Genomic DNA, 26,605 nt, shown 5'->3' with positions numbered 1-26,605 from the left:
ACTACACCAGACCGTGTATTAACCCCTAGTACAGTACTACACCAGACCATGTATTAACTCCGAGTACAGTACTACACCAGGCCGTGTATTAACTCCTAGTACAGTACTACACCAGACTGTGTATTAACCCTAGTACAGTACTACACCAGCCCATGTATTAACTCCTAGTACAGTACTACACCAGGCCGTGTATTAACTCCTAGTACAGTACTACACCAGACTGTGTATTAACCCCTAGTACAGGAGTACACCAGACTGTGTATTAACCCCTAGTACAGTACTACACCAGATCGTGTATTAACCCCTAGTACAGTACTACACCAGACTGTGTATTAACTCCTAGTACAGTACCACACCAGACCGTGTATTAACCCCTAGTACAGTACTACACCAGACTGTGTATTAACCCCTAGTACAGTACTACACCAGACCGTGTATTAACCCCTAGTACAGTACTACACCAGACCGTGTATTAACTCCTAGTACAGTACGACACCAGACTGTGTATTAACCCCTAGTACAGTACTACACCAGACCGTGTATTAACCCCAAGTACAGTACTACACCAGACTGTGTATTAACCCCTAGTACAGTACTACACCAGACTGTGTATTAACCCTAGTACAGTACTACACCAGACCATGTATTCACCCCTAGTACAGTACTACACCAGACCGTGTATTAACTCCTAGTGCAGTACTACACCAGGCCGTGTATTAACCCCTAGTACAGTACTACACCAGACCGTGTATTAACTCCTCGTACAGTACTACACCAGACTGTGTATTAACCCCTAGTACAGTACTACACCAGACCGTGTATTAACCCCTAGTACAGTACTACACCAGACCGTGTATTAACTCCTAGTACAGTACTACACCAGACTGTGTATTAACCCCTAGTACAGTACTACACCAGACTGTGTATTAACCCTAGTACAGTACTACACCAGACCATGTATTAACTCCTAGTACAGTACTACACCAGGCCGTGTATTAACTCCTAGTACAGTACTACACCAGACTGTGTATTAACCCCTAGTACAGTACTACACCAGACCGTGTATTAACCCCTAGTACAGTACTACACCAGACCGTGTATTAACCCCTAGTACAGTACTACACCAGACCATGTATTAACTCCTAGTACAGTACTACACCAGGCCGTGTATTAACTCCTAGTACAGTACTGCACCAGACTGTGTATTAACCCTAGTACAGTACTACACCAGACCATGTATTAACTCCTAGTACAGTACTACACCAGGCCGTGTATTAACTCCTAGTACAGTACTACACCAGACTGTGTATTAACCCCTAGTACAGTACCACACCAGACTGTGTATTAACCCCCAGGACAGTACTACACCAGACTGTGTATTAACCCTAGTACAGTACTACACCAGACCATGTATTAACTCCTAGTACAGTACTACACGAGGCCGTGTATTAACTCCTAGTACAGTACTACACCAGACCGTGTATTAACCCCTAGTACAGTACTACACCAGACTGTGTATTAACTCCTAGTACAGTACAACACCAGACTGTGGATTAACCCCTAGTACAGTACTACACCAGACCGTGTATTAACCCCTAGTACAGTACTACGCCAGACCGTGTATTAACCCCTAGTACAGTACCACAGCAGACTGTGTATTAACCCCTCGTACAGTACTACACCAGACCGTGTATTAACCCCTCGTACAGTACTACACCAGACCATGTATTAACCCCTAGTACAGTACTACACCAGACCGTGTACTAACCCCTAGTACAGTGCTACACCAGACTGTGTATTAACCCCGAGTACAGTACTACACCAGACTGTGTATTAACCCCTAGTACAGTACTACACCAGACCGTGTATTAACTCCTAGTACAGTACTACACCAGACCGTGTATTAACTCCTTGTACAGTACTACACCAGACTGTGTATTAACCCCTAGTACAGTACCACACCAGACTGTGTATTAACCCCTAGTACAGTACTACACCAGACCGTGTATTAACCCCTAGTACAGTACTACACCAGACTGTGTATTAACCCCTAGTACAGTACTACACCAGACCGTGTATTAACCCCTAGTACAGTACTACACCAAACCGTGTATTAACCCCTAGTACAGTGCTACACCAGACTGTGTATTAACCCCTAGTACAGTACTACACCAGACTGTGTATTAACCCCTAGTACAGTACTACACCAGACCGTGTCTTAACCCCTAGTACAGTACTACACCAGACTGTGTATTAACCCCTAGTACAGTACTACACCAGACCGTGTATTAACTCCTAGTACAGTACTACACCAGACTGTGTATTAACTCCGAGTACAGTACTACACCAGACCGTGTATTAACCCCTAGTACAGTACTACACCAGACCATGTACTAACCCCTAGTACAGTACTACACCAGACCGTGTATTAACCCCTAGTACAGTACTACACCAGACTGTGTATTAACCCCTAGTACAGTACTACACCAGACTGTGTATTAACTCCTAGTACAGTACTACACCAGACCGTGTATTAACTCCTGGTACAGTACTACACCAGACTGTGTATTAACCCCAGTACAGTACTACACCAGACGGTGTATTAACCCCTAGTACAGTACTACACCAGACCATGTATTAACCCCTAGTACAGTACTACACCAGACTGTGTATTAACCCCTAGTACAGTACTACACCAGACTGTGTATTAACCCCTTGTACAGTACTACACCAGACTGTGGATTAACTCCTAGTACAGTACTACACCAGACTGTGTATTAACCCCTAGTACAGTACTACACCAGACTGTGTATTAACCCCTAGTACAGTACTACACCAGACTGTGTATTAACCCCTAGTACAGTACTACACCAGACTGTGTATTAACCCCTAGTACAGTACTACACCAGCCCGTGTATTAACCCCTAGTACAGTACTACACCAGACTGTGTATTAACCCCTAGTACAGTACTACACCAGACTGTGTATTAACCCCTAGTACAGTACTACACCAGACTGTGTATTAACTCCTAGTACAGTACTACACCAGACCGTGTATTAACCCCTAGTACAGGACTACACCAGACTGTGTATTAACCCCTAGTACAGTACTACACCAGACTGTGTATTAACCCCTAGTACAGTACTACACCAGACTGTGTATTAACCCCTAGTACAGTACTACACCAGACCGTGTATTAACCCCAGTACAGTACTGCACCAGACTGTGTATTAACCCCTAGTACAGTACTACACCAGACCGTGTTTTAACCCCAGTACAGTACTACACCAGACCGTGTATTAACCCCAGTACAGTACTATACCAGACCGTGTATTAACCCCAGTACAGTACTACACCAGACCATGTATTAACCCCTAGTACAGTACTACACCAGACCGTGTATTAACCCCTAGTACAGTACTACACCAGACCGTGTATTAACCCCTAGTACAGTACTACACCAGACCGTGTATTAACTCCTAGTACAGTACTACACCAGACCTTGTATTAACCCCTAGTACAGTACTACACCAGACCGTGTATTAACTCCTAGTACAGTACTACACCAGACCGTGTATTAACCCCTAGTACAGTACTACACCAGACTGTGTATTTACCCCTAGTACAGTACCACACCAGACCGTGTATTAACCCCTAGTACAGTACTACACCAGACCGTGTATTAACCCCTAGTACAGTACTACACCAGACCGTGTACTAACCCCTAGTACAGTACTACACCAGACCATGTATTAACCCCTAGTACAGTACTACACCAGACCATGTATTAACTCCTAGTACAGTACTACACCAGACCGTGTATTAACCCCTAGTACAGTACTACACCAGACTGTGTATTAACCCCTAGTACAGTACTACACCAGACTGTGTATTAACTCCTAGTACAGTACTAAACCAGACCGTGTATTAACCCCTTGTACAGTACTACACCAGACCGTGTATTAACCCCTCGTACAGTACTACACCAGACCATGTATTAACCCCTAGTACAGTACTACACCAGACCGTGTATTAACCCCTAGTACAGTACTACACCAGACCATGTATTAACCCCTAGTACAGTACTACACCAGACTGTGTATTAACCCCTAGTACAGTACTACACCAGACCATGTATTAACCCCTAGTACAGTACTACACCAGACCGTGTATTAACTCCTAGTACAGTACGACACCAGACTGTGTATTAACCCCTAGTACAGTACTACACCAGACCGTGTATTAACCCCTAGTACAGTACTACACCAGACCGTGTATTAACTCCTAGTACAGTACTACACCAGACTGTGTATTAACCCCTAGTACAGTACTACACCAGACTGTGTATTAACCCTAGTACAGTACTACACCAGACCATGTATTCACCCCTAGTACAGTACTACACCAGACCGTGTATTAACTCCTAGTGCAGTACTACACCAGGCCGTGTATTAACCCCTAGTACAGTACTACACCAGACCGTGTATTAACTCCTAGTACAGTACTACACCAGACTGTGTATTAACCCCTAGTACAGTACTACACCAGACCGTGTATTAACCCCTAGTACAGTACTACACCAGACCGTGTATTAACTCCTAGTACAGTACTACACCAGACTGTGTATTAACCCCTAGTACAGTACTACACCAGACTGTGTATTAACCCTAGTACAGTACTACACCAGACCATGTATTAACTCCTAGTACAGTACTACACCAGGCCGTGTATTAACTCCTAGTACAGTACTACACCAGACTGTCTATTAACCCCTAGTACAGTACTACACCAGACCGTGTATTAACCCCTAGTACAGTACTACACCAGACCGTGTATTAACCCCTAGTACAGTACTACACCAGACCATGTATTAACTCCGAGTACAGTACTACACCAGGCCGTGTATTAACTCCTAGTACAGTACTACACCAGACTGTGTATTAACCCTAGTACAGTACTACACCAGCCCATGTATTAACTCCTAGTACAGTACTACACCAGGCCGTGTATTAACTCCTAGTACAGTACTACACCAGACTGTGTATTAACCCCTAGTACAGTACTACACCAGACTGCGTATTAACCCCTAGTACAGTACTACACCAGACTGTGTATTAACCCTAGTACAGTACTACACCAGACCATGTATTAACTCCTAGTACAGTACTACACCAGGCCGTGTATTAACTCCTAGTACAGTACTACACCAGACCGTGTATTAACCCCTAGTACAGTACTACACCAGACTGTGTATTAACTCCTAGTACAGTACTACACCAGACTGTGGATTAACCCCTAGTACAGTACTACACCAGACCGTGTATTAACCCCTAGTACAGTACTACACCAGACTGTGTATTAACCCCTCGTACAGTACTACACCAGACCGTGTATTAACCCCTAGTACAGTACTACACCAGACCGTGTATTAACCCCTAGTACAGTACTACACCAGACCGTGTATTAACCCCTAGTGCAGTACAACACCAGACCGTGTACTAACCCCTAGTACAGTACTACACCAGACCGTGTATTAACCCCTAGTACAGTACTACACCAGGCCGTGTATTAACCCCTAGTACAGTACTACACCAGACCGTGTATTAACCCCTAGTACAGTACTACACCAGACCGTGTACTAAACCCTAGTACAGTACACCAGACCGTGTACTAAACCCTAGTACAGTACTACACCAGGCCGTGTATTAACCCCTAGTACAGTACTACACCAGACCGTGTATTAACCCCTAGTACAGTACTACACCAGACCGTGTACTAAACCCTAGTACAGTACACCAGACCGTGTACTAAACCCTAGTACAGTACTACACCAGACTGTGTATTAACCCCCAGTACAGTACTACACCAGACCGTGTATTAACCCCTCGTACAGTACCACACCAGACCGTGTATTAACCCCTAGTACAGTACTACACCAGACTGTGTATTAACCCCATGTACAGTACTACACCAGACCGTGTTCTAACCCCTAGTACAGTACTACACCAGACCGTGTATTAACTCCTAGTACAGTACTACACCAGATCGTGTATTAACCCCTAGTACAGTACTACACCAGATCGTGTATTAACCCCTAGTACAGTACTACACCAGACCGTGTATTAACCCCTAGTACAGTACTACACCAGATCGTGTATTAACCCCTAGTACAGTACTACACCAGGCCGTGTATTAACCCCTTGTACAGTACTACACCAGATCGTGTATTAACCCCTAGTACAGTACTACACCAGACTGTGTATTAACCCCTAGTACAGTACTACACCAGACCGTGTATTAACCCCTAGTACAGTACTACACCAGACTGTGTATTAACCCCTAGTGCAGTACTACACCAGACTGTGTATTAACCCCTAGTACAGTACTACACCAGACTGTGTATTAACCCCTAGTACAGTACTACACCAGACCATGTATTAACCCCTAGTACAGTACTACACCAGACCGTGTATTAACCCCTAGTACAGTACTACACCAGACCGTGTATTAACCCCTAGTACAGTACTACACCAGACTGTGTATTAACTCCTCGTACAGTACTACACCAGACTGTGTATTAACTCCTAGTACAGTACTACACCAGACCGTGTATTAACCCCAGTACAGTACTACACCAGACCGTGTATTAACCCCTAGTACAGTACTACACCAGACTGTGTATTAACCCCGAGTACAGTACTACACCAGACTGTGTATTAACTCCTCGTACAGTACGACACCAGGCCGTGTATTAACCCCTAGTACAGTACTACACCAGGCCGTGTATTAACTCCTAGTACAGTACTACACCAGACCGTGTATTAACTCCAAGTACAGTACGACACCAGGCCGTGTATTAACCCCTAGTACAGTACTACACCAGACTGTGTACGAACCCCTAGTACAGTACTACACCAGACCGTGTATTAACCCCTAGTACAGTACTACACCAGACTGTGTATTAACCCCTAGTACAGTACTACACCAGACTGTGTATTAACTCCTAGTACAGTACTGCACCAGACTGTGTATTAACTCCTAGTACAGTACTACACCAGACCGTGTATTAACCCCTAGTACAGTCCAACACCAGACCGTGTATTAACCCCTAGTACAGTACTACACCAGGCCGTGTATTAACTCCTAGTACAGTACTACACCAGACTGTGTACTAACCCCTAGTACAGTACTACACCAGGCCGTGTATTAACTCCTAGTACAGTACTACACCAGACCGTGTATTAACTCCTAGTACAGTACTACACCAGACCGTGTATTAACCCCTAGTACAGTACTACACCAGACCGTGTATTAACTCCTAGTACAGTACTACACCAGGCCGTGTATTAACCCCTAGTACAGTACTACACCAGACCGTGTATTAACCCCTAGTACAGTACTACACCAGACTGTGTATTAACTCCAAGTACAGTACTACACCAGACCGTGTATTAACCCCCAGTACAGTACACCAGACCGTGTATTAACCCCTAGTACAGTACTGCACCAGACCGTGTATTAACCCCCAGTACAGTACTACACCAGACTGTGTATTAACCCCTAGTACAGTACCACACCAGACTGTGTATTAACCCCTAGTACAGTACCACACCAGGCCGTGTATTAACTCCTAGTACAGGACTACACCAGACTGTGTATTAACCCCTAGTACAGTACTACACCAGACTGTGTATTAACTCCTAGTACAGTACTACACCAGACCGTGTATTAACCCCTGGTACAGTACTACACCAGACTGTGTATTAACCCCTAGTACAATACTACACCAGACCGTGTATTAACTCCTAGTACAGTACTACACCAGACCGTGTATTAACCCTGGTACAGTACTACACCAGGCCGTGTATTTACCCCTCGTACAGTACTACACCAGACCGTGTACTAACCCCTAGTACAGTACTACACCAGACTGTGTATTAACCCTAGTACAGTACTACACCAGACCGTGTATTAACTCCTACTACAGTACTACACCAGACCGTGTATTAACCCCTAGTACAGTACTACACCAGACGGTGTATTAACCCCTAGTACAGTACTACACCAGACCGTGTATTAACCCCTAGTACAGTACCACACCAGACTGTGTATTAACCCCTAGTACAGTACTACACCAGACCGTGTATTAACTCCTAGTACAGTACTACACCAGGCCGTGTATTAACCCCGAGTACAGTACTACACCAGACCGTGTATTAACCCCTAGTACAGTACCACACCAGACTGTGTATTAACCCCTAGTACAGTACCACACCAGACCGTGTATTAACCCCTAGTACAGTACTACACCAGGCCGTGTATTAACTCCTAGTACAGTACTACACCAGATCGTGTATTAACCCCTAGTACAGTACTACACCAGATCGTGTATTAACCCCTAGTACAGTACTACACCAGACCGTGTATTAACTCCTAGTACAGTCCTACACCAGACCGTGTATTAACTCCTAGTACAGTACTGCACCAGACCGTGTATTAACTCCTAGTACAGTACTACACCAGACCGTGTATTAACTCCTGGTACAGTACTACACCAGATCGTGTATTAACCCCGAGTACAGTACTACACCAGATCGTGTATTAACCCCTAGTACAGTACTACACCAGACCGTGTATTAACCCCCAGTACAGTACTACACCAGACTGTGTATTAACCCCCAGTACAGTACCACACCAGACTGTGTATTAACCCCATGTACAGTACTACACCAGATCGTGTCTTAACCCCTAGTACAGTACTACACCAGACTGTGTATTAACCCCTAGTACAGTACTACACCAGGCCGTGTATTAACCCCTAGTACAGTACTACACCAGACCGTGTATTAACTCCTAGTACAGTACTACACCAGGCCGTGTATTAACCCCTAGTACAGTACTACACCAGGCCGTGTATTAACCCCTAGTACAGTACTACACCAGACTGTGTATTAACCCCTAGTACAGTACTACACCAGGCCGTGTATTAACCCCTAGTACAGTACCACACCAGACCGTGTATTAACTCCTAGTACAGTACTACACCAGACTGTGTATTAACCCCTAGTACAGTACTACACCAGACCGTGTATTAACCCCTAGTACAGTACTACACCAGACTGTGTATTAACCCCTAGTACAGTACTACACCAGACCGTGTATTAACTCCTAGTACAGTACTACACCAGACTGTGTATTAACCCCTAGTACAGTACTACACCAGACCGTGTATTAACTCCTAGTACAGTGCGACACCAGGCCGTGTCTTAACCCCTAGTACAGTACTACACCAGACTGTGTATTAACTCCTAGTACAGTACTACACCAGACTGTGTATTAACCCCTAGTACAGTACTACACCAGACCGTGTATTAACCCCTAGTACAGTACTACACCAGACTGTTTACTAACCCCTAGTACAGTACCACACCAGACTGTGTATTAACCCCGAGTACAGTACCACACCAGACCGTGTATTAACCCCTAGTACAGTACTACACCAGGCCGTGTATTAACCCCTAGTACAGTACTACACCAGACTGTGTATTAACCCCATGTACAGTACTACACCAGACCGTGTATTAACCCCTAGTACAGTACTACACCAGATCGTGTATAAACCCCTAGTACAGTACTACACCAGACCGTGTATTAACCCCTAGTACAGTACTACACCAGACCGTGTATTAACCCCTAGTACAGTACTACACCAGATCGTGTATAAACCCCTAGTACAGTACTACACCAGACCGTGTATTAACCCCTAGTACAGTACTACACCAGACCGTGTATTAACCCCTAGTACAGTACTACACCAGACCGTGTATTAACCCCTAGTACAGTACTACACCAGACCATGTATTAACCCCTAGTACAGTACTACACCAGATCGTGTATAAACCCCTAGTACAGTACTACACCAGACTGTGTATTAACCCCTAGTACAGTACTACACCAGATCGTGTATTAACCCCTAGTACAGTACTACACCAGACCATGTATTAACCCCTCGTACAGTACCACACCAGACTGTGTATTAACCCCTAGTACAGTACTACACCAGACTGTGTATTAACCCCTAGTACAGTACTACACCAGACCATGTATTAACCCCTAGTACAGTACTACACCAGGCCGTGTATTAACTCCTAGTGCAGTACTACACCAGACCATGTATTAACCCCTAGTACAGTACTACACCAGACCATGTATTAACCCCTAGTACAGTACTACACCAGACCGTGTATTAACTCCTAGTACAGTACTACACCAGACCATGTATTAACCCCCAGTACAGTACTACACCAGACCGTGTATTAACTCCTAGTACAGTACTACACCAGACTGTGTATTAACCCCGAGTACAGTACTACACCAGACTGTGTATTAACCCCTAGTACAGTACCACACCAGACTGTGTATTAACCCCTAGTACAGTACCACACCAGACCGTGTATTAACCCCTAGTACAGTACTACACCAGGCCGTGTATTAACTCCTAGTACAGTACTACACCAGATCGTGTATTAACCCCTAGTACAGTACTACACCAGATCGTGTATTAACCCCTAGTACAGTACTACACCAGACCGTGTATTAACTCCTAGTACAGTACTACACCAGACCGTGTATTAACTCCCAGTACAGTACTGCACCAGACCGTGTATTAACTCCTAGTACAGTACTACACCAGACCGTGTATTAACTCCTGGTACAGTACTACACCAGATCGTGTATTAACCCCTAGTACAGTACTACACCAGATCGTGTATTAACCCCTAGTACAGTACTACACCAGACCGTGTATTAACCCCCAGTACAGTACTACACCAGACTGTGTATTAACCCCCAGTACAGTACCACACCAGACTGTGTATTAACCCCATGTACAGTACTACACCAGATCGTGTCTTAACCCCTAGTACAGTACTACACCAGACTGTGTATTAACCCCTAGTACAGTACTACACCAGGCCGTGTATTAACCCCTAGTACAGTACTCCACCAGACCGTGTATTAACTCCTAGTACAGTACTACACCAGGCCGTGTATTAACCCCTAGTACAGTACTACACCAGACTGTGTATTAACCCCTAGTACAGTACTACACCAGACCGTGTATTAACCCCTAGTACAGTACTGCACCAGACCGTGTATTAACTCCTAGTACAATACTACACCAGACCATGTATTAACCCCTAGTACAGTACTACACCAGACTGTGTATTAACTCCTAGTACAGTACTACACCAGACCGTGTATTAACCCCTAGTACAGTACTACACCAGACCGTCTATTAACCCCCAGTACAGTACTACACCAGACTGTGTATTAACCCCTAGTACAGTACTACACCAGACCGTGTATTAACCCCTAGTACAGTACCACACCAGACCGTGTATTAACTCCTAGTACAGTACTACACCAGACTGTGTATTAACCCCTAGTACAGTACTACACCAGACCATGTATTAACTCCTAGTACAGTACTACACCAGACCGTGTATTAACCCCTAGTACAGTACTACACCAGACCGTGTATTAACCCCTAGTACAGTACCACACCAGACCGTGTATTAACTCCTAGTACAGTACTACACCAGACTGTGTATTAACCCCTAGTACAGTACTACACCAGACCATGTATTAACTCCTAGTACAGTACTACACCAGACTGTGTATTAACCCCTAGTACAGTACTACACCAGACTGTGTATTAACCCCTAGTACAGTACTACACCAGACCATGTATTAACCCCTAGTACAGTACTACACCAGACCATGTATTAACCCCTAGTACAGTACTACACCAGATCGTGTATAAACCCCTAGTACAGTACTACACCAGACTGTGTATTAACCCCTAGTACAGTACTACACCAGATCGTGTATTAACCCCTACTACAGTACTACACCAGACCATGTATTAACCCCTCGTACAGTACCACACCAGACTGTGTATTAACCCCTAGTACAGTACTACACCAGACTGTGTATTAACCCCTAGTACAGTACTACACCAGACCATGTATTAACCCGTAGTACAGTACTACACCAGGCCGTGTATTAACTCCTAGTGCAGTACTACACCAGACCATGTATTAACCCCTAGTACAGTACTACACCAGACCATGTATTAACCCCTAGTACAGTACTACACCAGACCGTGTATTAACTCCTAGTACAGTACTACACCAGACTGTGTATTAACCCCTAGTACAGTACTACACCAGACTGTGTATTAACCCCTAGTACAGTACTACACCAGACCGTGTATTAACCCCTAGTACAGTACTACACCAGGCCGTGTATTAACTCCTAGTACAGTACTACACCAGACCGTGTATTAACTCCTAGTACAGTACTACACCAGACTGTGTATTAACCCCTCGTACAGTACTACACCAGGCCGTGTATTAACCCCAGTACAGTACACCAGACCGTGTATTAACCCCTAGTACAGTACTACACCAGACCGTGTATTAACTCCTAGTACAGTACTACACCAGGCCGTGTATTAACTCCTAGTACAGTACTACACCAGGCCGTGTATTAACTCCTAGTACAGTACTACACCAGACTGTGTATTAACCCCTAGTACAGTACTACACCAGACCGTGTATTAACCCCAGTACAGTACACCAGACCGTGTATTAACCCCTAGTACAGTACTACACCAGACCGTGTATTAACTCCTAGTACAGTACTACACCAGACCGTGTATTAACCCCAGTACAGTACACCAGACCGTGTATTAACCCCTAGTACAGTACTACACCAGGCCGTGTATTAACTCCTAGTACAGTACTACACCAGACCGTGTATTAACCCCTAGTACAGTACTACACCAGACTGTGTATTAACCCCTAGTACAGTACTACACCAGACCGTGTATTAACCCCTAGTACAGTACTACACCAGACTGTGTATTAACCCCTAGTACAGTACTACACCAGACCGTGTATTAACCCCTAGTACAGTACTACACCAGACCGTGTATTAACCCCTAGTACAGTACTACACCAGACCGTGTATTAACCCCTAGTACAGTACTACACCAGACCGTGTATTAACTCCTAGTACAGTACTACACCAGACTGTGTATTAACCCCTAGTACAGTACTACACCAGACCGTGTATTAACCCCTAGTACAGTACTACACCAGACCGTGTATTAACCCCTAGTACAGTACTACACCAGACTGTGTATTAACCCCTAGTACAGTACTACACCAGACCGTGTATTAACCCCAGTACAGTACTACACCAGACTGTGTATTAACTCCTAGTACAGTACTACACCAGACCGTGTATTAACCCCTAGTACAGTACTACACCAGACTGTGTATTAACCCTAGTACAGTACCACACCAGACTGTGCATTAACCCCTAGTACAGTACTACACCAGACTGTGTATTAACCCCTAGTACAGTACTACACCAGACCGTGTATTAACCCCTAGTACAGTACCACACCAGACTGTGTATTAACCCCTAGTACAGTACTACACCAGACTGTGTATTAACCCCTAGTACAGTACTACACCAGACTGTGTATTAACCCCTAGTACAGTACTACACCAGACCGTGTATTAACCCCTAGTACAGTACTACACCAGGCCGTGTATTAACCCCTAGTACAGTACCACACCAGACCGTGTATTAACCCCTAGTACAGTACTACACCAGACCGTGTATTAACCCCTAGTACAGTACTACACCAGACCGTGTATTAACTCCTAGTACAGTACTACACCAGACTGTGTATTAACCCCTAGTACAGTACCACACCAGACTGTGTATTAACTCCTAGTACAGTACTACACCAGACCGTGTATTAACTCCTAGTACAGTACTACACCAGACTGTGTATTAACCCCTAGTACAGTACCACACCAGACTGTGTATTAACCCCTAGTACAGTACCACACCAGACTGTGTATTAACTCCTAGTACAGTACTACACCAGACCGTGTATTAACTCCTAGTACAGTACTACACCAGACTGTGTATTAACCCCTAGTACAGTACCACACCAGACTGTGTATTAACCCCTAGTACAGTACCACACCAGACTGTGTATTAACCCCTAGTACAGTACTACACCAGGCCCTGTATTAACTCCTAGTACAGTACTACACCAGACTGTGTATTAACCCCTAGTACAGTACCACACCAGACCGTGTATTAACCCCTAGTACAGTACTACACCAGATCATGTATTAACCCCGAGTACAGTACTACACCAGACTGTGTATTAACCCCTAGTACAGTACTACACCAGACTGTGTATTAACCCTAGTACAGTACTACACCAGACGTGTATTAACCCCTAGTACAGTACCACACCAGACTGTGGATTAACCCCTAGTACAGTACACCAGACCGTGTATTAACTCCTAGTACAGTACTACACCAGGCCGTGTATTAACCCCTAGTACAGTACTACACCAGACCGTGTATTAACCCCATGTACAGTACTACACCAGACTGTGTATTAACTCCTAGTACAGTACTACACCAGGCCGTGTATTAACCCCTAGTACAGTACTACACCAGATCGTGTATTTAGCTACTAGGTCCTATTGCTGCTCCCTCAGTACTGGCTGTGCTGTCTGTCGCAGGCTCTCCTGCTCTCTCACCTGCCCAGCGTGCCTCCAGAATGTGTGTAGTACTTGTTGTAGTCAAGTCGCAGCAAAAGCTGTGCCAGATCTGCGTTAATCTGGTGATTGCGAACACTGGACAGGATCTTGAACAGCAGGGACGACTGGCGACTGAAGCCCTAGGATTCACCAAAAACAGAAAGCAAATCAGCTGCAGTCTAAAGAAGGATCGTCCGTGCTTTTAAATACACGCCATGCAATCTCGAGCGCCACAAGTAACATTTAAACCTATCGTCCCATTCATTCGCAGAGATCTCAAATCGCTGGTAGATAAGCCCCAGATTAGTCTGCCAATGAGAGAGAGAGAACGAGAGAGAGAAAGGGAAAGGGCGAGGAGGGAACGGGTGGGAGGGAGGGAACGGGCGGGCGGGAGGGAACGGGCGGGAGGGAGGGAACGGGCGGGAGGGAGGGAACGGGCGGGCGGGAGGGAACGGGCGGGCGGGAGGGGGCGGGAGGGAGGGAGGGAAAGGGCGGGAGGGAGGGAAAGGGCGGGAGGGAGGGAAAGGGCGGGAGGGAAAGGGGAAGGAGAGAAAGAGAAAGGAGAGAAAGATAATGGAAGGAAAGAGAGGAGGGAGGGAGGAAGAGGAGAGGAAGAAAGCTAGCCTTCATATAAATCCTCAGGTGCTTTATAACCAATGACTACTTTTAAAGTGGACAATTGTGCACATCAAGATCACACGAACACCAAATGAGATGAATAATCAGTTTGTCTGTTTTTGCTGGTGTTGGCTGAGAGGGGAATGTTGGTCAGTGCACCTCCTGCTCCTCTTCAAATAATACCAGGAGATCTTTAACATCCACCTGAACAAGCAGACGGGGCCTCGATTTAACGTCTCATCACAAGGACGGCACCTCCGACAGCGCAGCACTCCCGCCCGACTGCGTCAGCCTGGATCACGTGCTCCAGTACTGGAGCTGGGCTCGAACCCCAGCAAGTCTTCTGGCTCAGAGGCAAGGAGTAACAAACATACACAGAAGGAATGATGGCGGGTAGCTGGGCTTACCATTACCAGAAGGTCCAGCTGCGAGGTACCACGGTCGTCCAGTGGCCCCGGATTCTGACTGACCAGGGAACAGAAGTTGAGGCACAATTCGAGGATCTCATTCAGACAGTGGAACACCTGCAGAGAATGGGAATAAACATCCCAAAGTCAAGTGATGTCTATTCATTGAAAAAGGGGACATCAGTGCATCAGTAAGTGTATACGCACCTCAGAGAATACGAGTCGAAAATCAGTCCAACTTGTCATTTAATCACTCCGGCCCTCCATCCTATCACAAATCTCTCCCTTTTGTTCTTTCCTCCTCCTCACCGCCCCCTCACCATTTTTCCCTGGCTCTGCACTTGTTTATAAACTGTTAAATGTCTAACTTCTTCCAGTTCTGATGAAAGGTCATCGACCTGAAATGTTAACTCGGTAAACAGATGCTGCCTGACCTGCTGAATGATTCCAGCATTCTCTGTTTTTATTTCGGATTTCCAGCATCCGTAGTGGAATCATAGAAACATAGAAGGTAGGAGCAGGAGTAGGCCATTCGGCCCCTCGAGCCTGCTCTGCCATTTAATGAGATCATGGCTGATCATCCAAATTCAGTACCCTGTCCCTGCCTTCTCCCCATATCCCTTGATCCCTTTAGCCTTAAGAAATATATCCAACTCCTTCTTGAATATATTTAATGAATTGGCCTCTACTGCCTTCTGTGGTAGAGAATTCCACAGGTTCACCACTCTCTGGGTGAAGAAATTCCTTCTCATCTCTGTCATAAATGGCTTACCCCTTATCCTTAGACTGTGACCCCTGGTTCTGGACTCCCCAACCATCGGGAACATCCTTCCAGCATCTAGTCTGTCTAGTCCTGTTAGAATTTTATAAGTTTCGATGAGATCCCCTCTCATTCTTCTAAACTCCAGCAAGTACAAGCCCAATCGACCCAACCTCTCCTCATACGTCATTCCTGCCATCCCAGGTATCAGTCTGGTGAATCTTCGCTGCACTCCTTCCATGGCAAGAACATCCTTCCTCAGATAAGGCGACCAAAACTGCACACAATACTCAAGATGTGGTCGCACCAAGGCCCTGTACAACTGCAGCATGATATCCTTGTTCCTGCACTCAAACCCTCTCGCTACGAAGGCCAACATACCATTTGCCTTCTTAACCACCTACTGCACCTGCATGCTTACTTTCAGCGACTGGTGCATAAGGACGCCCAGGTCTCGTTGCACTTCCCCTTCTCCCAATCTATTGCCATTTAGATAATAATCTGCCTTCCTGTTTTTGACACCAAAGTGGATAACCTCGCATTTATCCACGTTATATTGCATCTGCCATGCTTCTGCCCAATCACCCAACCTGTCCAAATCATCCTGGAGTTTCTCAGCATCCTCCTCACAGCACACGCGCCCACCCAGCTTTGTGTCATCTGCAAACTTGGAGATATTACATCTAGTTCCCTCGTCCAGATCATTTATATTGTGAACAGCTGGGGTCCAAGGACCGATCCCTGCGGTACCCCACTAGTCACTGCCTGCCAATCGGAAAAAGAGCCGTTTATTCCAACTCTTTGCTTTGTCTGCCAACCAGTTCTCTATCCAAGTCAATACCTTGCCCCCAATCCCATGAGCCTTAACTTTACATGCTAATCTCTTATGCGGGACCTTATCAAAAGCCTTCTGAAAATCCAAATACACCACATCCACTGGTTCTCCCTTATCTATTCTACCAGTTACATCCTCAAAAAATTCCAGTAGATTAGTCAAGCACGATTTACCTTTTGTAAAGCCATGTTGACTTTGTCCGATCCGGTCACTTTTTTCCAAGTGCTCTGCTATTACATCCTTTATAATGGACTCTAGCATTTTCCCCACTACCGATGTCAGGCTTACCGGTCTGTAATTGCCCGTTTTCTCTCTACCACCCTTTTTGAACAGTGGGGTAACATTAGCTACCCGCCAATCCATGGGTACTGTTCCAGAATCTATCGAATTTTGGAAGATGACCAGCAATGAATCTACTATTTCTAGGGCCACTTCCTTAAGTACCCTAGGATGTAGATTATCAGGCCCTAGGGATTTATCGGCCCTCAATCCCATCAATTTCCCTAACACCATTTCCCTACAAATACTGATTTCTATCAGTTCCTCCCTTTCATTAGACCCTATGTTCCCCGACATCATTCTGACTACAAGGGACCTACGCTTGACTTCACCAATCTTTTTCTCTTCACATATCTATAAAAGCTTTTACAGTCAGTTTTTATGTTCCCTGAAAGCTTACTCTCATACTCTATTTTCCCCCTCTTAATTAATCCCTTTGTCCTCCTTTGTTGGATCCTAAACTGCTCCCAATCCTCAGGTTTCCTTGGATCTTATGCTATCCCTAATTTCCCTTGTTAGCCACGGTTGAGTCACCTTTTTTGTTTTATTTTTATGCCAAACTGGGATGAACAAATTCTGTAGTTCATCCATGCGATCTTTGAATGTTTGCCATTGCCCATCCACCGTCAACCCTTTGAGTGACATTCCCCAATCAATCCTACCCAACTCGCACCTCATACCATCGTAGTCTCCTTTATTTAAATTCAGGACCCTAGTCTCTGAGTCAACTATTTCATTCTCCATCTTAATGAAGAATTCTATCATATTATGATCGCTCCGACCCAAGGGGCCTCGCACAACAAGATTGCTAATTACTCCTTTCTCATTACATAATATCCAGTCTAAGATGGCCTAATCTCTAGTTGGTTCCTCGACATATTGGTCCAGGAAACCATCCCTTATACACTCCAGGAATTCCTCCTAATTTGGTTAGCCCAATCTATATGTAGATTAAAGTCACCCATGGTAACTGCTGTGCCCTTATTGCACGCTTCTCTAATTTCCCGTTTAATGCCATCATACGGTGCCGAAGGAGGCCATTCAGCCCATCGTGCCGGCTCTTTGAAAGAACTATCCAATTAGTCCCACTCCCCCGCTCTTTCCCCATAGCCCTGCCTCACAGCTATGCTGTGTAAACATTTTTTCCCCTCATGTCGCCTCTGGTTCTTTTGCCAGTCACTGTAAATCTGTGTCCTCTGGTTACCGACCCTTCTGCCGCTGGAAACAGTTTCTCCTTATTTATTCTTTCAATGATTTTGACCACCTCTATCAAATCTCCCTGACATAAGAAAACTACTAGGCACTTGGTCTGAGTATTAAACAAGGCTTTAATCAACTGTTTTTCAACATGGAGATCTAGTTGTGTCCTTCACTAGTTCCTGTTAAAGAGTGTCCTGAGCAAGCTGGGCCCATGCTCGAGTATTTATACTCTCTCTGGACAGCGCCACCAGCAGGCCGCCCAGTATCATTTCCACATGAATGACAAGGTTCATGTCACTCCCCTTAACCTTCTCTGCTCGAAGGAGAAACATTTCCAGCTTCTCCAGTCTCTCCACATATCTGAAGTCCTTCATCCCTGGCACCATTCTAGTAAATCTCCTCTACACCTTCTCCAAGGCCTCGACCTTCTTCCTAAAGTGTGGTGCCCAGAATTGAACACAATATAAAGGTTTACCATAACCTCCTTCCTTTTAATGGAAAGTGTACTCACTGGTTTAAGCAGAATGAACGACTGAGCCAGCAGGTTACTCAGGAAGTGATCGTGGGCCAGTCGGATGCTTTCGAAATCTCGGATAGAATTTATCTCCTGGAGGAGCTGTGAAAACTGGGACTCGAGGACATCCACCTGGAATGGCACAGGGCGACATTTAGCATCCCAGGGAAAGCAAGTCTGGAGACACAGCACGTCGAGGGACTCGGAATCGCACCGGGTGCTAATCTGCTTCGGGCTAATGTTTGCACGGGGCAATTTCAACTCTCGACTCTATTGCTGGACATAGCTTTGCAAGGTTCTAGTTTAAGCAGGCACAGAAAAAATTATATGAAGTGTAGAGTGACCGCTCAGAACTGCAACTTCCTGCTCCTGAATTATTGGGCTGGATCTTGCTGGAGTGGGGCAACTCAGCGCCTTTCTCCTGCAAACTACAGCTCAAAACATGTTTGCGGCATAACTTGCTGGAAGTGCGAGCCGATAACGGGGCATCTGGGGCCTCGGTGAACGGCAGGACCAACAGTCTATCGCCTTAATAAAAGAGATTCAAGGATTGAGACAGAAACAGAGGAATAATGGAGGAGGAGAGTGGATTAGTTCAGGTATAGAGAGAGGGAAAGAAGGATTAGATTAAGAGAAATGAGAGACACATCCAAGCGGCTATTTGTTGTACATGGGACTGAACAGAGAGCATCAGCAGGCTATTCGACCGTGAAGGGAGGGGAGCTTCACAATTGGGCCCAATCCAGTCCTCAGTAGATGAGAAGACACAGACACACTCCAGGGGAGGCGATCAGGAGTGATAAAGCAAGCAGACTTTTTATTTCCCTCGTGAAGGGGGAGGGGGGCTGAGGTGAATTGGAGCGCCAGCCAACCCTTGCAAATACTGGGGGAGCAAACCTGGGATCTACCTGTTCTGTACCACACTATGCATTTTACCCACAGGGCATTTTTGCAAAGAGGTTTCGAGTTTAAATGACGCATTTCCAAAGGAGGAATGGTACCTGACCGAAGAAAACTACTAGGCACTTGGTTTGAGTATAAAACAAGGCTTTAATCAACTGTTTCACAACCATGAGATTCTAGTTACATCACTAGTTCCTGGTTACAGAAACACCCTGAGCAAGCTGGGCCCACGCCCGAGTATTTATACTCCTTAGACGGCGCCACCAGCTGGCCGCCCAGTGTTATCTCATGAGTCATTTCTACATGAATGAGGAGATTCATGACAGTACCAACGCAAATTTTTTTTTTTATGGCCAGCAGTGATTGCCCTTGAGAAGGTGGTGGTGAGCCACCATTTCAGAGGGCAGTTAAGAGTCGACCACATTGCTGCGGGTCCGGAGTCACATACAGGCCAGACTGGGTAAGGACGGCAGATTTCCTTCCCTAAAGGACATTAGTGAACCAGATGGGTTTTTACAACAATCCGGTAGTTTCATACAGGTTGAGCATCCCGAATCCGGCAACCTCGGGACCGAGGCCGAGCCGGTTTTTGCGGACTTCGGCATGTGTTTCTGATGTCCGAAGTCCGGAAACACCCGAGCCCAGGTTGCGATATTCCTGGACTTCGGACATCAGAAACACGTGCCGAGTCTGGAAATGCCTGGGCCCAGGTTGGCGCTATTTCCGGTTTTTGGTAAGCCTCCCTCAGGGTGTCCGGATTCCGGAACATTTTACGGATTCCGGACCCCTGCCACCAATCGTCCCGGAGTCCAGATTCGGGACGCTCAACCTGTACTAGTTTTGTTATTCCAGATTTATTTAATTAACTGAATTTAAATTCCCCAGCTGCCGGGGTGGGATTTGAACTCATGTCTCCGGGTCTCTGGACTACTAGCCCCTTAACATAACCACTATGCTACCGTTCTTTTAGCTTTTGATTGAAACTCAGTGCAAACAAAATGAAATGGTATGCATGCATACAGAGGTTTTTGCAACATGTGCACACAGACATGGCAAATACAATTGAAGGTGTACACCCATCTCTAATATTTGCAAGCCGCGTTTTGCTGCATTCATTGATCCCACCTGGCAAATGCCTGTGCTTGGAATGATTCTGCAGAATTGTACTGCAGACCAGCCGATCCCCTGTGGCGTTGCCTGTGGGTCCACAGTCTTGATGTTGTAGCTACTAACTTGACCTGTACCGTTGGTGCCACTGCATCCCTGTGGGGGCCGTGGTCCAAATAGGCACAGCCTACAGTCAGTTCGAGGCCAGTTACTGTTGCTCGAGATTGCCAGCTCACTGGCTCCTCTCTTTGGAGAAAGACCAGGCGCGCGCTCGCTCTCATTTTGCATAGCTCATTAAAAATTATTGGGTTGAGATATGTTGAGGTTTTGTATAAAGCTTAAAGTGTTTTATACAAGATCTGAGATATTATGCACAAACAGACACACTCTAACACATCTCCTGCGATGCTCACAGGCAGTCACTGGCTCTCTTTAAGATCATTAAGAGGGCAGCACGGTGGCATAGTGGTTAGCACTGTTGCCTCACAGCGCCAGGGACCCGGGTTCAAATCCAGCCTCGGGAGATTGTCTGTGTGGAGTTTGCACATTCTCCCCGTGTTTGCGTGGGTTTCCTCCAGGTGCTCCGGTTTCCTCCCACAGTCCAAAGCTGTGTGGGTTAGGTTGATTGGCCATGATAAAAATTGGCCCTTAGTGTTAGGGGGGATTAAATACGTGGGGTTACGGAGATAGGGCTTGGGTGGGATGGCTGTCGGTGTAGGGACCGGGTGCTAGGGTTTGGATGATCAGCCATGATCTCGTTGAATGGCGGAGCAGGCTCGAAGGGCCGAATGGCCTACTCCTGCTCCTATCTTCTATGTTTCTATGTTTCTATTTGTCAAATACTCCTTATTATAGGAAGCCAGGTAATTCTAATCACTTGTAAATTTGTTGCGATCAATTAATAGTCAGTAAACTGTGCGTTTCAGGCTCCAGGTCAGAATCTGGCAGAAAATGCCCCGATTCCTTTCCTTCCTTTCTCTCTTTTAAAGATAAATATGCTTTGTATTCATCAGAAAAAGTGTGAAATCTGGTGTGGAAAACTTGGGGAGAACCAAAGATAAATTGCCAGGCTTTTGTGAGTGATGACCGGGCCTCGATATTAGAATGTAGCCTGGAACCCAGGGATCAAAATGGTCAAACTGAACGAACAATCACAGGGCAAAGGTGGCACGTGTCAATCAGCTGACAGAAAGTTTAAAACAAGAGACTACAGAAAGATTTGCCTACCTTGTATGGGCCACCTGCCTTTTGAATGCAACGATCTCCCAAACCTTGGTGGGATTGTTAGAATGGACGCATTACAGACTGGGAAAAGCGTAACTGGGAGAGCGAATCGACCCCGCAGTAAGACCGGCAGTGAGGGAGCGATTGGCTCCACGGGAAAGGCGTTGTGTAATATAACAGGGTGCGAAAGATTGATCAGCCATGATCTCATTGAATGGCGGAGCAGGCTCGAGGGGCCGAATGGCCTACTCCTGCTCCTATCTTCTATGAAGGGATGTTCGGGGGGGTTGAGAACTAAACAGGTCATGCAAAGTATGGGGATGGCTAGATGCTGCTTCCCTCTGATTTCACATGAAATTCTGAATTAAAACAGTACATAAAAGGAATGTTACACCAGCATGTCAACCAGTGAGTTGCCAGACGAACTAACCACCGCCCCCCCCCACCCCCCATATACCCTCCCTGCTCCAACAACTGCTGAATTCTCAACACCTGCTTACACTGAATTAAAGTACTTTTGCTTAACTAATCCTTATATCCAAGATGTCTAGTTTGCACCTCTGTGGCTGCAAGTCCGGGTCTCTGAGCTGCCTGACTCCGTCCATGCTGCTCTGCAGCCCGTGCCGCTCCTACCTGTTGGGAAGACTTACGCAGAGTGCTGCAATGCATTGAGGAGGACTGCATGCCCTATATAGGTGCGGAAATAAGTGTAACAAAATCAGTCACATATGGAAGTCGGGGGCCACAGAGAAAGCTGCCATTATACAAAAAACTAAAATACTTTTATTATAGCAGGCAGGTTTTTTTTTTGTTTTTTTTTGAGAGCTTAGAATAAAAAGACCATCCAATCCATCGGAGCCCCCCCCTTTCACCGTCCATTCATAGAAAGAAAGAAGACTTGCATTTCTATAGCGCCTTTCACGACCACCAGACGTCCCAAAGCACTTTACAGCCAATTAAGTACTTTTTGGAGTGTAGTCACTGTTGTAATGTGGGAAACGCGGCAGCCAATTTGCGCACAGCAAGCTCCCACAAACAGCAATGTGATAATGACCAAATAAACTGTTTTAGATGTTAATTGAGGGATAAATATAGGAGCAGGAGGAGGCCATTTAGCCCCTCGAGCCTGTTCTGCCATTCAATGAGATCACGGCTGATCTGCGACCTAACTCCATATTGCTTTGGCCCATATCCCTCAATACCTTTGGTTAACAAAAATCTATCAATCTCAGATTTTAAATTAACAATTGATCCAGCATCAATTGCCGTTTGCGGAAGAGAGCTCCAACCTTCTACCACCCTGTTGTGTGTCGAAGTGTTTCCTAACTTCACTCCTCAAAGGTCTGGCTCTAATTTTTAGACTCTGCCCCCTAGTCCTAGAATCCCCAACCAGCGGAAATAGTTTCTCTCTACAACCCTAGTTTGTGTAATCTCGCCTCGTAATTCATGACTACCTCAATCAGTCACTTCCACTTCCACTCCCAAGATCTCTATACTTCCTTCTTTATTCTCAGACAAATTAATCAGGTCTTTTAATGTCTCTCACTCCCCTTTGCTCAATATGCGCCAATCTAATTCATTCAAAACAGAAGGATAAGAAAAAACAACAGAAAATGCTGGAAACACTCAGCAGGTCAGGCAGCATCCATGGAGAGAGAAACTGAGTTAACGCTTCAGGTCTGTGGCCCTTCGTCAGAACTGGAAAAAGTTAGAGATGTAACAGATATTAAGCAGGTGCGGAGGGGAGGAAAAGGGGGGAGGGGAGGCAAGAACAAAAGGGACGGTCTCTCTCCACGGGCGCTGCCTGACCTGCTGAGTGTTTCCAGCATTTCCTGTTGTTATTTCAGATTTCCAGCATCTGCAGTATTTTGCAATTGCCAGGGTAAGAAAAAAGCCCATTGGGCTCACCCGCTGTCTGTTAGACCGTGCAACCCTGTGCCCCTCCCTCCCTAGTCACTGGTGGTGCTAACACTTGGGGATGGCAGAGAGAGAGAGAGTAAAGAACCCAACTCCCTCAGGCAACTGAACAAGTTCCAGGTTGCCAGGATACATCGCTACGGGTACTCAACTAACCCCTCACCGCCCTTGAATATATCCCAATCCCCCTAGGAACACGGGGCTTCACAGGAGCGGAAAAGGCTGTCCATTCTTCAGACGGTAACTTTTCAACTGATCCAGAATTAACTACTTTTTCTGCCCGTCTCTTCCATATATCCTGTGGGGGTGTGAGGGGAACTAATTTAATCCAGATTGAGATTTGAGAATTTTTAATGGGGTCCTTGTATTCCGTGCTCAAGTTCAGTAAGCTGCTCACCTTATCCCGATAGGTTCCCACACCAAAACTAAATCAAACCGCCCCCAATTTGGTACTAAATTATCAAGCGTCAATCACGGCCACAGGATGGCTGGTTTGGGAAATGGAAAATCTGTAATAAACCTCAAGCCAGAAAAAAAGTACAACACAACATCTGCTCCCCGCTCCCACCACCAGCTAAAGAACTCTCGGAGGCAAGCTCAGCTCTCCTCAGAGATGATCGAAGGGAAAGGTGAGTCTTTGTGGAGAGGGGGAACTTTTTATTTAAAGCACAGCCCATTTTTTAATACTCTCAGCGACCTGAAACGTTAACTCTGTTTCTCTCTCTCCACAGATGCTGAGTGTTTTCCAGCATTTTCTGTTTCTATTTCGGATTTTCAGCCTCCGCAGTATTTTTGCTTTGCCATTTTTTTACAGACTTGGCGATGTCACCGATGCAACAAGTTGCATTTATGTAGCGCCTCTAACGTGGTAAAACATCCCCAAGGCGATGCAGATTGTCCTCGTGTCTCCTGCCGCAGCTCGGCGGAAAACAATGGCCGCCGTGACTTGTTAGCAGCCCAGCAGCTAGTCTGGAGCTGGGGGACCCCCATAGTCTCCATCCCAGCAAAAGTTTTGAAAGAAAGAACCTGCGCCTTTCACAACCTCAGGACCTCCCAACGTGCTTTCCAGCCATTCACCTGCTTCTGGCTGGGGGGGCACACCACCTCTTACTAAAAGGTAGGTACCTCAGGGCCAGAGTGTGATCTCCTGGACTAGTTCTGCTCGCCTGGACGGGTCAGAGAAGAATTTCACAGATTTTCTTTCTCCCAAATTGGCCTGGCTGTTTAATCTGTTTTTTCGCGTCTCCCAGGAGATCACATGGTTTGGGGTGGGGTGGAGAGTGGATATTGTGATACGGCAGGTGTCGCAATCGTGTGAGACAGGCTGGATGGGCCAGCGGGTCTTTACCTGTCCGTCATTGTTCGGATGTACTTTTATGAAGTGTAGTCACTGTTGTAATGGAGGAAACGCGGCAGCCAAATTGCACACAGCAAGATCCCACAAACCGCAATGTGACGATGACCAGATAATTTGTTTTAGTGATGTTGGTTGAGGGATAAATATTGGCCCAGGACACACTGGGGAGAACTTCCCCCTGCTCCTCTTCGAATAGTGGCCACGGGGGGGGGGGCCTCGATTTAACGTCGCATCCGAAAGACGGCACCTCCAACAGTGCAGCACTCCCTCAGTACGATTTTCCAGGCCCTTTAGAGAGCCGCTCCAGGATATTCCCAGCAAAAGCACAGAACAGGCTACCAGTGAGGGGAGGCTGACCTCACGAGCATCCCAGTAGGCCATAAAAATTAACTAAAGAAACAAGTCCCGAGAATCTTTTTCCAGCACAGGGGAGAGTACTTTTAATAAATAATACTACCCCTTATACACACCTACCCCCTTTCCATTCAATGCTTGACGCTGTAACAATATTAGAGGCCATGGCGGGACCTGCAACCTCTTAGCTGCAGTCATGGAAAAGAAAAATGACAATCAGGCGTGTGTAAATAAAAATACATGGAATGGTGCAAAACATTTTCCACACGATGTTAGGGCACCGGATTTATATTACACAGGAACAGGAGGCCATTCAGCCCCTCGAGCCTGTTCCGTCGTTCAATGAGATCATGGCTGATCTGTATCTTAACTCCATCCACCCGCCATGGCCCCACATCCTTTGGCCAGCAAAAATCTATCGATCTCGGACTTAAAATTATTAATTGACCCCCAGCATCTACTGCTTTTTGTGGGAGGGAGTTCCACA

The 26,605-nt window shown here is 46.0% G+C and overlaps 1 protein-coding gene across 4 annotated transcripts in view; it reads right to left on the bottom strand.

The window, feature by feature from the left end:
* The window catches only part of tubgcp4 (tubulin gamma complex component 4), a 95,188-nt gene that overhangs the window by 32,032 nt on the left and 36,551 nt on the right, over positions 1-26,605 (bottom strand). The window contains exons 15-18 of one of the 4 annotated variants that reach the window (XM_085972363.1): positions 23,049-23,177; positions 19,254-19,388; positions 15,669-15,785; positions 14,644-14,783 (exon numbers count right to left, since the gene is read on the bottom strand). In XM_085972363.1, the coding sequence (XP_085828489.1) occupies positions 14,644-14,783; positions 15,669-15,785; positions 19,254-19,388; positions 23,049-23,177 (521 nt within the window). Of the gene's footprint in view, positions 1-14,639; positions 14,784-15,668; positions 15,786-19,253; positions 19,389-23,048; positions 23,178-26,605 lie in introns of those variants that run through there. The other 3 variants (XM_085972364.1, XM_085972365.1, XM_085972366.1) reach the window with 3 other exon arrangements.

Source organism: Somniosus microcephalus, chromosome 32, assembly GCF_052327205.1.
Source record: "Somniosus microcephalus isolate GS21.2 chromosome 32, FLI_Smic_1.0, whole genome shotgun sequence".
In the NCBI taxonomy this organism is placed as follows: domain Eukaryota; kingdom Metazoa; phylum Chordata; class Chondrichthyes; order Squaliformes; family Somniosidae; genus Somniosus; species Somniosus microcephalus.
This window is presented reverse-complemented; position numbering and strand designations above follow the sequence as displayed.